We start from the raw sequence: 14,272 nt of genomic DNA, 5'->3' as shown, positions 1-14,272 counted from the left end.
GTTCTGTTGTGAGCACCATGGCACAGGCCTGCAGAATTTGCATGTCCAGTTAAGGGTGCTGTGATCAGCTAGACAGATGCACGCCCCACACACTAGCGGTCCTGTGTATCATTTCTTTTTTGTGCAGCTCTGTCATGCAGGCTGGTGTGCAGTGGCACAATCTTAGTTCACTGAAGCCTCAAACTCCTGAGCTCCAACAATTTTCCCAGCTCAGCCTCCCAAGTAGCTAGGACTATAGATACGCACCACCATGCCCAGCTCATTTTTAAAAATTATTGTAGCAAGATTATGGGCATGAGGCTATCCTTTCTTCATTCAGCAGATATATAATTTTGTTTTTTCTCTGTGCCAGGTACCATGCTGGGCTCTGGGTAAATAGCAGCATGTGAGGCAGACGTATGCTTCATGGAGTCCACAATCTGGGACAGGGAGGGGCCAGGAGGCAGGTCAGGTCTTTCCCAGAAAACTCTTGTGCCAGTTAAGTGTAGCTGGTATATGTGGGGCAGAAATGCAGAGGGCAGAGAGCGGATGTAATGTGAGGTCTGCCCCTGACTGGGGTCAGGAATGGCTTCCCTGAAGTTGTGATAGATAAGCAGGGATCTAAACAGTGGGTGGGTCTGTGACCCAGCAGTCGGCTCAGAGCCAGGAAGCCACGGTGGCCACCAGTGACGGTGTGCCTTTGTGCCTTTGTCAATAATAATGAGGTAAGGCAGCCATTGTCTGTCTGGGTGCCGCTGAGATGTCGCCAGTAAAGACAGTGAGCATTTTTGCAACGCTGAGCAACAGACAGCAATTCTCGTTTTGTCTTCGTTCTTTCAAAGGTGCTGTTGGACCTTTCTGAGATTGCCTCAATGTATGTGCCCTCCCACACATTTGCTGGAAGACTTTCCGTAGGGATCGCCGTTGGCTGAGGAAATATGAATACATATAACAAACTCCCATGAAAACCAAACAAAGGAATTAAAATGCATCTTTCAGGCTTGTCAGAAAACTGGGGTCCTGTCAAGTTCTCTTTGGATTCCAAGTCTCTGAGCATATGTGAAATTGCATAATTGTTCTCTGTCAGTTTTGAGCAGAGTTATTTATCCAAGATAGACCAAGATGTGCTTGTAACCAACTGGCGATGCCCCACTTGGGAGCCATCCACCTTACGGACTAGAGGGTGTTCCAGCAGTTACATGCATTGTGTGAGAGAGAGTGTGTGTGTGGGGGGGGGGGGGGATTGTAGCTAAATGTTCTGTTATTTCCAAAATATGCATTACAAAATTTTATAAAGAGGTGGCCTAGAGAACATTTTGTAAGGCATAGTTTGGAAATGAAGGGATATTTAACTACAGAAGTGAGTTTTGGGATATCTAGCCTGTATTTGACCAAGTTGTCCTAGACCTATTCTCGAGACATCTCCCATCTCTTTCTGTTATTATCTACTCAAGAATGGAAAATTGCTTTAATATCAGAAAGAGATTAATTGAAAAATAATTGTGCTGCCAAGTAAAATCTCCCTAATTGGAACTAATTGTAGAAAGGCCAATGTATACTAGGCAAAGAGCTAATTACTGAATTTCTTCAAAAATTGTATTTCATGCATCCGAGAACATCTGTCAGCGCAAAGCTCACGCTGTCTGTGTACTGCTGGAAGATCACCATCTGGGGCCACGGCATGTCAATTAGTGCTTCATTAACCTGGAGTGTCGCAGGGATTGTGCCCTGCTAGATTGATAGCACTGTGACCCCCACCCTGCAAGTCATCATGATACTATCAGATTATAGAAAGGTATCTAATTAATGCAGAAGTCACAAGACTCATTTATGAGGGGTTTGTTTTATTTTTTGAGACAGTCTCACTCTGTCTCCTAGGCTAGAGTGCAGTGGCATCATCCTAGCTCACTGTGACCTCTCACTTCTGGGCTCAAGCACTTAATCCTCCTGCCACAGCTTTCCGAGTAGGTAGGACTATAGGTGTGTGTGACCAAGCTCAGCTAATTTCACTACTTTTTGTAGAGACAAGGTCTTAACTCTTGTTGAGGCCAATCTCAAGCAATCCTCCCGCCACAGCCTCCCCAAGTAGCCAGCCAGTTGTGAGCTTTTTTGGTCCTCACTTACCACCAGGCCTGTGTCCTCCCTCAGATCTTATGATGGGCTCACTCTTTGCTGGGATGTTCTCCTCTGGCCTCACATGGCTGGCTCTTTCCTGTCATTCAGAGGGGCCATCTCTGAGCCCACTCACAAGTGACTGTACCAAGTCCTCACACACAGGCTGTTTCTGCCTCTGCATGGCAGTTCTAACCCTCTGATGCTTTTCAGTTTATCTGTTTGTTCATTTATTTGCTTATTTTCTCCTCCTGTCACACTGGTATATAAAAGTCGGATTTGCTTGGAATTTAATATGAATAAGATTAAAATGATTTGTGATTATTTTTTTTGAACTATGAACAGTTGCTTTGAGTTAGAGATTAGCTAATTTGTCTTTAAATCCTGATCATGGTATTAAATTCATAACGCCTTTAACCCTTTCCTCATAAGTAATACAGAGTCTCATCAAGCAAGCAACTTTCCAGAATAAAATTAAAGTGTCTTGAGCACTTTCTTATCCATTCTTCAGGATATAACCACACTCCTCCTTGACAGCCATGAGGGGTAGCTGGTTGGAAATTGAAGGGCATGGTTAGAAAGCAGAAAGAGAAGAAGGTGATGCTTAACAGATCATTGAGGTCCCACCTAAAGCAGTGTAAGTTGCTGCCTGGGTGCCTGGAAAAATCAATACCCTCCACCAGGCTGGCGAACATGGATTTGGAGAAGTGAGTTTGCTCTTCTAACCCTAAGAAAACAGAACAGCACATGGACCTGGTAGATGACAGCTGCAGGAATCGGTTGGGAGACAGGGCACACACCATGGGAAGGACCCTTGTTCCAAGATGTTCCTGCCCCCGGCCCACATATACAGATTATAACCACTCTCACTAGCATCTCTTTGGGAAATGGGTATCTTCAGAGCACAGAGCGACTTAGCATCTGCTGTCTGACAAGGCACAGCCAGCCCTCACTGCTTGATTTTCAAAATCCCTTATGATTTGACTTCATCCTCAACAGCTACATTTTCTAGACACCTCTTTATACACCTGGTTCCTCTATGCCTGACTCTCATCCCTTCCTCTTAACTCCTGTGTCTCTAAGTCTCCCCTTCCTTCAAGAATCAGCTGAAAATTTTCTACAGTTTAACGTGCTGCACTAGGCTCCGGAGACACAGGTAGTTAAGACGTCTCCTCCAGGAAGCCTTTTATGGCCATCTTGCCTTTCCACTGCCCCCTCTCCTGCAGTGCATCCGACCAGGGCTGCAGCATGGTAAGTCATTGGGCACAGGTGGCCTTGACTGTGAATTTGAGCTGCTTTTGTAGCTTCCCAAACACAGGGCCCTACACTCTGGGTGGGGGCCCTGCACTAGGTGCCCACTTAATACTTCTTTCATTGACTGTATTTCCCTGAAGATACCAGCTCACCAAAATTTCCCTTCACCTGCTCCCCTTTTTCATAACAGTTTAACCCCTGCCCTCTGGGCTTGTCTCCCTTTGACTAAATGCTGCTCATTCTTCTAAGACCGCTAAGATAACCCTGGGTCCCTTACGAGCATAGTCTCCAAAGCACCTTCACCATGCCATCTCCTGTCCCATCAAAACCATTTACTGTGAGAAGCTGTGGTTGACCGTGCGTGTCCGACTGGCCTCTGTGCCACTTAGAAACAGGGACAACATACTGCCTGGCTCAGTGCAAGATTGTTCAGTCATTTGGTGAATTAACAAAGCATAATAAAGTACCAAAAATAGTGGGAAGTTTTCCCCCAATCAACTTTGAAAAAACATGGGAAGAGAATATACATTCCAAGAAATTCTGCATGAATACAGAATGCCCTTCATGTTACCTAGTGTATTCATTTGCTATGGCTGCTGCAGCAGAATACCACAGACTGGGTAGCTTAAGCAACAGACATTTATTTTCTCATAGTCTCAGAGTCTGGAAGTCCAAGGTCAAGGTGTCAGCAGGTTGGTTTCTTCTCAGTCTTCTCCGCTTGGCTTGCAGACGGCCACCTTCCTTCTCTGTCCTCACACGGTCTTCTGTGTGTGCAGTGTCCCCAGGCTCTTCCTCTCCTTACAAGGATACCAGTCTTCCTTGGATTAGGGCCCCCCTGTACAACCTCATTTTACCTTGATTATCTTATAAAAGGCCCTATCTCCAAATACAATCAAGAGGCTGAGGTACACGGGTGCGGGGTGGGGGTGGGGGGTTGTTAAGGACTTTAACATGTATTTCAGAGGTACACAATTCCATGCGTAACACCCAGCTACTAAGAAGGCAAAACAGCCAGAACCAGAGTATAACAGAACACGAGGAGTTAAATTTATCCATTCTCTTAGATGGAAAGGCATGTGTTCGTATTTTGGAAATTTCTGAACAGATTGAATCTGGAAGATACTGTGAAATGGAATTCTAAGAATAAAGATTTCTTTTAAATTATTAAAGCAGGATTTGTTGAAGGTGGAAAATATTCAGGGCAGAGTTTGGATGAAATGAACCCTTAATCTGCCCTGAGGTGGGTGAGGGTGTCCCCCTAGAACAGGGTGTGCAGGCTCCAAAGCCAGATGAAGTAGTGGGATTCCAGCACCAGCCTGGGCCAAGGGGCAGCTGCCTGTTTTGGAGGAGGGAAATCCCAGGCCCTGCCAAGCTGTGACTTGATTAAGGAAAAGACTGTGAAGATAGAACCTTTCTTTCTCCAGGCTGGCTTAAAAAATGTACTTACCTACCTCTGGGCCTTGGGGTTTCTCAGTTGAAAAATACTTTTTTTATAGCTTCTCTTAATCATATCCTAGTATTTCAAGAGTACTTTCCCCTTAAGACCAAATATAAAGAAGAAAGATGGTTCTGAGAAAACACATTTATAACCAGCCTTGCTCTTGGTAAGGCCACCTGTGTCTTTTCCACTGTTCCTGCCTCGTTACAGGACGGCCTCTGAATTTCAAGGCATGTTAGCTATGCTGCTGTTTCTTACTACCCAGCACCGTGGCTAGCATTTCCAGACTCCTCTCCCAGGACTGCCCTGGTTGGCCTTCTCATATTACCACATTATTTCTAGCTTCTATTGTCGAGAGTAACAGATTGTTGGATATACTGTCAAGCATTACCATAATTCATAAGGTTACCTTTTAGTGAATGCATAGTTGATATGGTTATAAGACATAAACTATTTTGAATTATAATTACCAGCAAATTTTAAGATAATGGGATATGTACCAAAGTCACATGGAGAAATTGAAGTACATGTGAGCAGCAGCACCAATGGCCCGGTACTCCTCAGGGTCACACTGCGCACTGACTGACTTACCTGGAGACTTAGCCTCCTCAGGGTCACACTGCACACTGACAGACTTACCTGGAGACTTAGCCTCCTCTGGGTCACACTGCACACTGACAGACTTACCTGCAGACTTAGCCTCCTCAGGGTCACACTGCACACTGACAGACTTACCTGCAGACTTAGCCTCCTCAGGGTCACACTGTGCACTGACAGGCTTACCTGCAGACTTACCTTCCTCAGGGTCACACTGCGCACTGACAGACTTACCTGGAGACTTAGCCTCCTCAGGGTCACACTGCGCACTGACAGACTTACCTGGAGACTTAGCCTCTTCAGGGTCACACTGCGCACTGACTGACTTACCTGCAGACTTAGCCTCCTCAGGGTCACACTGCACACTGGCAGACTTACCTGCAGACTTAGCCTCCTCAGGGTCACACTGCGCACTGACAGACTTACCTGCAGACTTACCTTCCTCAGGGTCACACTGTGCACTGACAGACTTACCTGGAGACTTATCCTCCTCAGGGTCACACTGCGCACTGACAGACTTACCTGGAGACTTACTCTCCTCAGGGTCACACTGCACACTGACAGACTTACCTGCAGACTTACCCTCCTCAGGGTCACACTGCGCACTGACAGACTTACCTGCAGACTTACCTTCCTCAGGGTCACACTGCGCACTGGCAGACTTACCTGGAGACTTATCCTCCTCAGGGTCACACTGCGCACTGACAGACTTACCTGGAGACTTACCCTCCTCAGGGTCACACTGCGCACTGACAGACTTACCTTCCTCAGGGTCACACTGCGCACTGACTGACTTACCTGCAGACTTAGCCTCCTCAGGTTCACACTGCACACTGACTGACTTACCTGCAGACTTACCCTCCTCAGGGTCACACTGCACACTGACAGACTTACCTGCAGAATTACCCTCCTCAGGGTCACACTGCACACTGACAGACTTACCTGCAGACTTACCCTCCTCAGGGTCACACTGCACACTGACAGACTTACCTGCAGACTTAGCCTCCTCTGGGTCACACTGCGCACTGACTGACTTACCTGCAGACTTAGCCTCCTCAGGGTCACACTGTGCACTGACTGACTTACCTGCAGACTTAGCCTCCTCTGGGTCACACTGCGCACTGACTGACTTACCTGGAGACTTAGCCTCCTCAGGGTCACACTGCACACTGGCAGACTTACCTGCAGACTTACCCTCCTCAGGGTCACACTGCGCACTGACTGACTTACCTGCAGACTTACCCTCCTCAGGGTCACACTGCGCACTGACTGACTTACCTGCAGACTTAGCCTCCTCAGGGTCACACTGCACACTGACAGACTTACCTGCAGACTTAGCCTCCTCAGGGTCACACTGCGCACTGACTGACTTACCTGCAGACTTAGCCTCCTCAGGGTCACACTGCACACTGACAGACTTACCTGCAGACTTAGCCTCCTCAGGGTCACACTGCGCACTGACAGACTTACTCTCCTCAGGGTCACACCGCGCACTGACAGACTTACTTGCAGACTTAGCCTCCTCAGGGTCACAGTGCGCACTGACAGACTTACCTGCAGACTTAGCCTCCTCAGGGTCACACTGCACACTGACAGAGTTACCTGCAGACTTACCCTCCTCAGGGTCACACTGCGCACTGACAGACTTACCTGCAGAGTTAGCCTCCTCAGGGTCACACTGCACACTGACAGACTTACTCTCCTCAGGGTCACACTGCGCACTGACTGACTTACCTGCAGAGTTAGCCTCCTCAGGGTCACACTGCGCACTGACTGACTTACCTGCAGAGTTAGCCTCCTCAGGGTCACACTGCGCACTGACTGACTTACCTGCAGAGTTAGCCTCCTCAGGGTCACACTGCACACTGACAGACTTACTCTCCTCAGGGTCACACTGCGCACTGACAGACTTACCTGCAGACTTAGCCTCCTCAGGGTCACACTGAGCACTGGCAGACTTACCTGCAGACTTAGCCTCCTCAGGGTCACACTGCGCACTGGCAGACTTACCTGCAGACTTAGCCTCCTCAGGGTCACACTGCACACTGACAGACTTACCTGCAGACTTAGCCTCCTCAGGGTCACACTGCGCACTGACTGACTTACTTGCAGAGTTAGCCTCCTCAGGGTTGCATTGCACACTGACAGACTTACCCTGCAGTTGTGGTGTGTGACTGTGTAATCAGAGCTTAGTGTTCACTCGATCCAGCAATTTTGAAAAATGTTGTATTTCTTGGCAATTCTTTTTTAATTTGAAGGAATTTTCATTAGCTAAAATTTTACAAATAGGTGGAATTTTACTGAGATTATGCCAAACGATTTCACATCTGTATGTTTAAAATTCACATGTGAGATGACAGCACACTGTGATGTGGTCAAGGAACATGAGAGACAGAGCAAACCGAAATTCAGGGCAAAGGCAGGTTTTTCTAGATAACCTCAATGTTGGAAGAATTGACCATTCTGCCTTCTGCTTCCTTAATCTTTGGCAGCCAGTTTATATTTCCTGGTCTGTATCCCCCAAAGTTGGGCCTCTCCCCTAATAGCTACTATTATTCATTTTATTTATTGATCTATTATTATGGTTCTGCTCCTTTTCCCTAATTCACCTGACCCCCTTCCCCTTGTAACTTTATTGATGCTTTTTGGCATGTTCTAATTGGGTAACTTCACTTCTGAGGTGGAGGTTTAACCATGCACATAGACGGCTTGTCATAGAAGGTCAGAGAGCAGCTTGTCACTGAGCTCTGTAGCCAAACACCCAGCCTAGGCATGGTCGGCCAGCCTTGAGAATGAGGCACTTTGCCACAATTGCAAACTTATTTACATAGCATAGATTCTAGGATAGAGCTAGCCCTGTCCTCCTAACAAGTCAGTGTCTTAACTCAGGTTGCTGTAACAAAATCCCATACACTAGTTTAAACAACAAGCAAATTTATGTTTTCAGAGTTCTGGAAGCCAAAAGTCTAAATCAGGATGCCAGCATGCTCAGATCATGGGGAGGGCTCCATTCCTGACTGTTAGACATCTGTCTTCTTGTGTGTCCACATATTAGAGACCAAGCTCTGTTCTCCCTCTTCTCAGAGGGGGCACTAATCCCATCACCAGGTCCCCACCCTCCTACCTCATCTGAACCTCACTACCTCCAAATACCATCACATTGGGGGTTAAGTCTTCAGTGTGTGAATTTCAGGGGGCATAGAAATTCAGTCCATAGCAGTAGGTTTCTTGAAATCCATGCTTAAGAAGATTCTTTTTGAAATATAAAGTGATTTTCAAATTTAAGATACTTTTATTAGTATTGTCAAAATTCTTTACTGGCAAATTTCTAAACTTTCCCCCATGTGCCTTGGTTACTAAGGAAACCAAATTATTTCTGAGCAGTGTTTAGAAAAATAGAGCCCTGGTGCAATGTGAAATTTCAGAAGCAAAATATTAAATGTACAGAGCATTGACATTCTGTGATACCACAGACTCTCCTTTGATACTGGTTTCAGACTTCACTGCACTGCTTCTTTCTGCAATGCAAGTATTTTCATTCAGTAGAATCCGTGCATACCTTATGTATCACTCAACAAAGAAAATGAGATAGACAAGTTTTGAGGAAGGCAGAGGATCAGGCAAGGTTTAGATCAGAGAACACCAAGGCCAGGAGGTGGTAGGAGCTGCGGAGGGGTGAGGTCCACTGGCCGCTGCAGAGGGGTGGAAGCAGGCAGACCAGTGGTGAGAAAGCATTGGAACACCAGGTGGGGGTCTCGTTGTTGGACAGTAGACCGTGGTAGATATGGAAGGATGCAATCAAAACAGACTTTCCCTCCTTCACAGCTAATGCCCCCGTGATTGCCACCCACCGTGCATGGTCTGGCCACTGGCACAGAATGGTGAGCACCCATGAAATGTTGAACGAGGGACTGAACAAATAAGTCAGTGAAAACCTCCCAGTACCCAGGTTCACACCCCCACCCCCCACCCCACCCCGCAGCAGCCTCTCTCCTGTCCTGCATCCTCCAACTCTGCAAAGTTTCAGACACTGAAACTCCTTGAGGGAAGGTTCCAGAAAAATGAGGAATGAAGAGAGCTTGGTAGCTGAAGGGCTGACTTGGGAGCTTGGCTTACCTAAGGATAGATCATTTAGAGAACACAGTCATCAAAATATAGTTCTTCTCAGCTGTTTCCATTTCTTTTGACTCTTGGAATTGCTTTTTATTTCTCCTGAGCGCCTTTTCTTTCTTATCTAGATTGTCATTTTGCTTTGGAAATGACACGTTATCTGCACACAATATTGCTTGTGCTGACTCTAGGTAACGGAAGAGACTAACACACAGCCACCGTGGGGTTTTTGTTTAAAAGTGGATCAGTTATTGCACATTAATTGCTATGACTTGCAGAAAACAAATCATATCTTTGTGTGTTTTGTGTAGGTGTGTGTGTTACCAGTAGGGTCTATCTTTTAGTCTATTAAAGCTCTAAACATTATTTTTAAAACTGCTTTATGATTTTAATAATTCACATACTTCTGTTCATGTTGTGTTTGGAAAATGCTTCTCTTTTTTTAATAGTGTTAATATATCTGGAAGTTAATTTTCAAGATGGCTTGATTATTTGAAAGAGCAGTGGTTGAGTTGTTTCTATTCTGTGTTGTATAGTTTGTCTATCATTAGACTCAACAGTGTAAAATACCTGAACAGAAAGGTGCTGGAGAGCTCGCCTACTAGGGCTTCTTTTTTTGAGACAGAGTCTTGCTCTGTCACCCTCAATAGAGTGCTGTGGCTTCATAGCTCACGGTAACCTCAAACTCTTGGGCTCAAGTGATCCTCAGACTCCCAAGTGGCTGGGACTCTTGCCCACCATAACGCCCAGCTAGTTTGGGGGGGGGGGGGGACGGTGTTTCTGTTTCTGTTTTTTCTGTTTTTAGTGTAGATGGGGTCTTTCTCTTGCTCAGGCTGGTCTCGAACTCCTGAGTAGTCCACCCGCATCAGCCTCCTGAAGTGGTAGGACCATAGGGTGAGCCACCAAGCCTGGCTCCAGCAGGGCTTCTTGTCTTTGCCAACCTACCTTCCATTTCAATGAATGCAAAAACTAAAATGTTCAATACAATCTGAAATTCAAAGCAAATTAAAATGAAATATAGTCACCAAAGCAAAGCATTGTGACAGTGTATCATTTTTTTCCTTCTGTGTTGCAAATCACAAGTGGCTTTGAGGTTCTGATATTTCCTACCCATTGTTGACATGGTTGACTAGATTAATCCCCTCGTTTTACAGATAAAAAGGTTGAAGTCCGAGGAGTTGAGGAGTGTGCAGCTTATTACATTAGGAGCAGAGCTGGGCCAGGAACCCAGACATCCTGGCTTCAGGCCAGTGCTTCTCCTACAACCCTCCCCCATCACTTCAGGATAGTCCTGTCTGTGCAAAGGAGACATCTCACCCGGTGTCACCTCCCTGTCTCTGATGATGCTGATATTCAGGAGAATATTGTAACTTTATATCATCACAGTAGAACAGAGGCTGAGGCCAGGGGAGACCTCTCAGGCATGGCTAGTCCATGGGCTCTGTTATTTTTATTTTATTTTATTTTATTTTTTGAGACAGAATCTCACTATGTTGCCCTCGGTAGAGTGCCGGGGCATCACAGCTCACAGCAACCTCAAATTCTTGGGCTTAAGCGATTCTCCTGCCTCAGCCTCCCAAGTAGCTGGGACTACAGGCGCCCGCCACAACGCCCGGCTATTTTTTGTTGCAGTTGTCATTGCTGTTTAGCTGCCCCAGGCTGGATTCAGACCCGTCAGCCTCAGAGTATGTGACTGGTGCCATAAACACTGTGCTACGGGCACCGAGGCTGGCTCTGGTTTGTTTTTAATCTCTTTATTTTGTGCTCACATTTGTGCTGCCCTGCCATGGAAACACATCCTGGGTATAGCTCCCGGGAATGGGTAGGGCAAAATCTACATCTTAAAATGAACTCTTTTGAAACAAAGCTTGAGTTTTCTATCACATGGAAAGCTCTTACTGATGGTTTTCCTGCACAATTCAACATACCCTCTCAAACTTCTAATTTCCTCTTCTTTTAAACAGTGTATCGGGTGGAGAGCTGTTTGATCGGATAGTGGAGAAAGGATTTTACACAGAAAAAGATGCCAGCACTCTGATCCGCCAGGTCTTGGATGCCGTGTACTATCTCCACAGAATGGGCATTGTCCACAGGGACCTCAAGGTGAGGCCAACACTTAGCAGCACCTTCCTGGCACTGTCCAGCCCACAGTGCACCTGCCCTATGAGCCTGTGTGGGGGAGGAGGGAGGCTGGTTTGATGTAGAGATGTGGGGGGGTGAATGAGTACTTTCAGTTTTCAGGGCCTGTGGGACTCGGAAGTCGAATGGAAGAAGACAAAGGTCACTGTGGCTGGCCATTGTTTAGGAGATTTTATAACCATGATGTAGCCAAAGGGCCCCACAGAGGTGAGTCATGTATTGTTTCAAGCCCATCTAAGAGTTAGTTTTATTCAAGACTTATGGACCATGGAAACCCTTCTCTCATTCCAGGCCCATTTCAGCACAACCCACCATAGAAAAGGAGAGCAGTAGTCATATGTTGTGAGAGGGGAGAGGAGAGGGACAGAAGGGCAATACGACACACAGGGTAGAGCTTCAACTGCAGACTTCTCTCTTCCTTTCTTGGTTTTTCTTTGTGAGGTTTTGGCATGTTGACCCTTCACCCAGCAGCACAGAAGGATCTCGGCCTTCCATGGGCACCTCAGCGTGACATGTCTGCCCTTTAGTCTGTGTGGCTATGAAGGGTGGATAGCAAACAGGTAGCAAAGGGCGGCTCTCACTCGTGGTATGGGAGGGTAGATCCTACTCACATAGTCCCGAAGGTAGATGTCACACGTATGAACTTGAGATGAAGTGAAGTAGCATGTCGACCAAGGCTGCAGGAGGCTTGGTGTACAGGATTGCAGGTCGAGCCCTAGAGCCAATGGCACCAGTAAAGGCAGAAATTCCACCCTGCACACCAAACTACCACTTGTAAAACTCAAGGACTGCATTGCACCAAAGCCATGTTTACACAACTGCAGGAAGTCTTAATCTAAAGCAGTGATTTTCAACCTTTTTTTGGTCTCACAGTACACTTGAACCTATAGTTAAACTTCCATGGCACACTTAAATTATGTTGATCAAAAAAAGGAGTGAAAAGAATATACTTACTGTGCTTTGAACTTCTTTCAAAAATAATTAATGATCTTAAAAAAATTTGTGGCACACCAGTTGGAATTCACTGATGTAAAGAACCCATCGTAAACATTTGTTAAAACAGAATTTCTGCACTTGCCCCTGATCTGCTGCTAGGTGTCAAGGGATAAACTGGTCTAGCATTTCCTTTCATGCAGACACTCCCTGTCAGGTTTTCTGTGTTACCATGTTATATCGATTAGGACAATGTTTCCCAAATGTCCACATGCATCAGAATTTTCTAGAGGGCTTGTGAAAAGAGAGGCTGCTGGCTTCACCCCAGGTCTCTGATTCTGTTGTCTCACCGTGGCCCAAGAACTCGTGTTTCTAACAAGTCCAAAGGCAGTGGGGCCGCTGGTCTGGGAACTGGTCTTGGAGAACCACAGGGCAGGTGTGTTTGAGAATGTCAGTGGGATCCTTGCAGCCTTCATCTCTTGCAGGCTTCTGTGAGCCTGATCAGCAATCTCTGGGGCCTGGAGGATCTTCAGAGAGCCAGGAAGGGCTAGCTCAGCCTACCTGCCTCTGTGCCAGGCAGCAGGGACTGCTCTGCTTTCTTGTGCCCCCACCAATGCCACCTGTGTGCTTCGAGCACACAGCAGGCAGCTCTCTCTAAATGAGTTAGTGTGCTAGCTGCAGAGCTATGGTGTGATAGGCTATCTGCCTGGACTTGGCAAAATAATTTCTAAGCCAATGAGCCGTACCCGGGAAAGGCAGTGTTGATTTCCCTTCTAGAGTGCCTGGTTTCACTCCCACATGGTGTCTGGAGTGTCTGGTCAGCTCCTGACCACTCTAAAGCACCAGGCTTGTACTGTGAAAAGAACCTTGCCAATTTAGGACCTGTCTGTGATCTCTTTTCAGAGACACAGAGGAGTTGCATCTATGGGGAGGAAGTTGAAATTCAACTATTAAATTTTTATAAACATCTGAGAAAGTTAAAACAGCCTCTACACTCTAGGACAGCTCAGGGAAAAGCATGAGCACATTAAGATCCATGCAGCCGTGGGGTCCTGCCCTGCCCCACCTGCAGGTACACCTGCTCCCCCAGAGAGCTTCTGGAGACAGTGCATTGTTCTTTCTTCACAGTGAAGGGGCTGGCACCGGGAGTGCCCCTGCCACCACCTGGGTTAGCATAGGGTTTCTCTGCCCCTACACCACTGTCATTTGGGTCTGGATAATTCTTTGCTGTGGGAGATGGTCCTGGGCACTGTAGGATGTGGGGCAGCACCCCTGGCTCCTGCCAACTCGGTGTCACCAACTCCTGGAGTCGTGACAAACAAAAATGTCTCTGGATCAGTGTTTTTCAAGTGTATCTCATGGCACACTTGAATATATAGTTGAACTTCCATGGCACACTTAAATTATGTTGATAAAAAAAAAAAAGGAGTGGAAAAAAAGGATATAGTTGCTGTGCTTGGAAATTCTTTTGAAATTAATTTAATTAATGATCTTAAAAATTTTTCATGGCACATAAAAGATCCTCTCACAGCACACCAGTGTGTTGTGGCATACCAGTTGAAGAGTCACTGCTGTAGACATTGCCACATGTCCCCTGGGGAGCAAGGTTGTTCCCAGCTGAGAACCACTGCACTAGGAATGTGATTGTTTATTACATTAACTGTACTGGAAGTGTGTGCAGTCGAATTTATTTATTTATTTATTTTTTTT

General features: G+C 46.4%; 1 protein-coding gene across 9 annotated transcripts in view; it reads left to right on the top strand.

Moving 5' to 3' along the window:
* The window catches only part of CAMK1D (calcium/calmodulin dependent protein kinase ID), a 392,843-nt gene that overhangs the window by 324,378 nt on the left and 54,193 nt on the right, over window positions 1-14,272 (top strand). For all 9 annotated transcript variants that reach the window (XR_008376200.1, XR_008376199.1, XM_053572401.1 and 6 more), the window contains one exon: window positions 11,455-11,593. Coding sequence is in view for 7 of the 9 variants with exons in the window: in XM_053572401.1 (XP_053428376.1) it covers window positions 11,455-11,593 (139 nt within the window). In the remaining 2 variants the exon portion in view is untranslated. The remainder of the gene's footprint in view (window positions 1-11,454; window positions 11,594-14,272) is intronic.

The sequence above is a fragment of the Nycticebus coucang genome, chromosome 20 (assembly GCF_027406575.1).
Source record: "Nycticebus coucang isolate mNycCou1 chromosome 20, mNycCou1.pri, whole genome shotgun sequence".
Taxonomy (NCBI): Eukaryota; Metazoa; Chordata; class Mammalia; order Primates; family Lorisidae; genus Nycticebus; species Nycticebus coucang.
The sequence above is the reverse complement of the archived record's forward strand: the minus strand, read 5'-3'. Positions and strand labels throughout refer to the sequence as shown.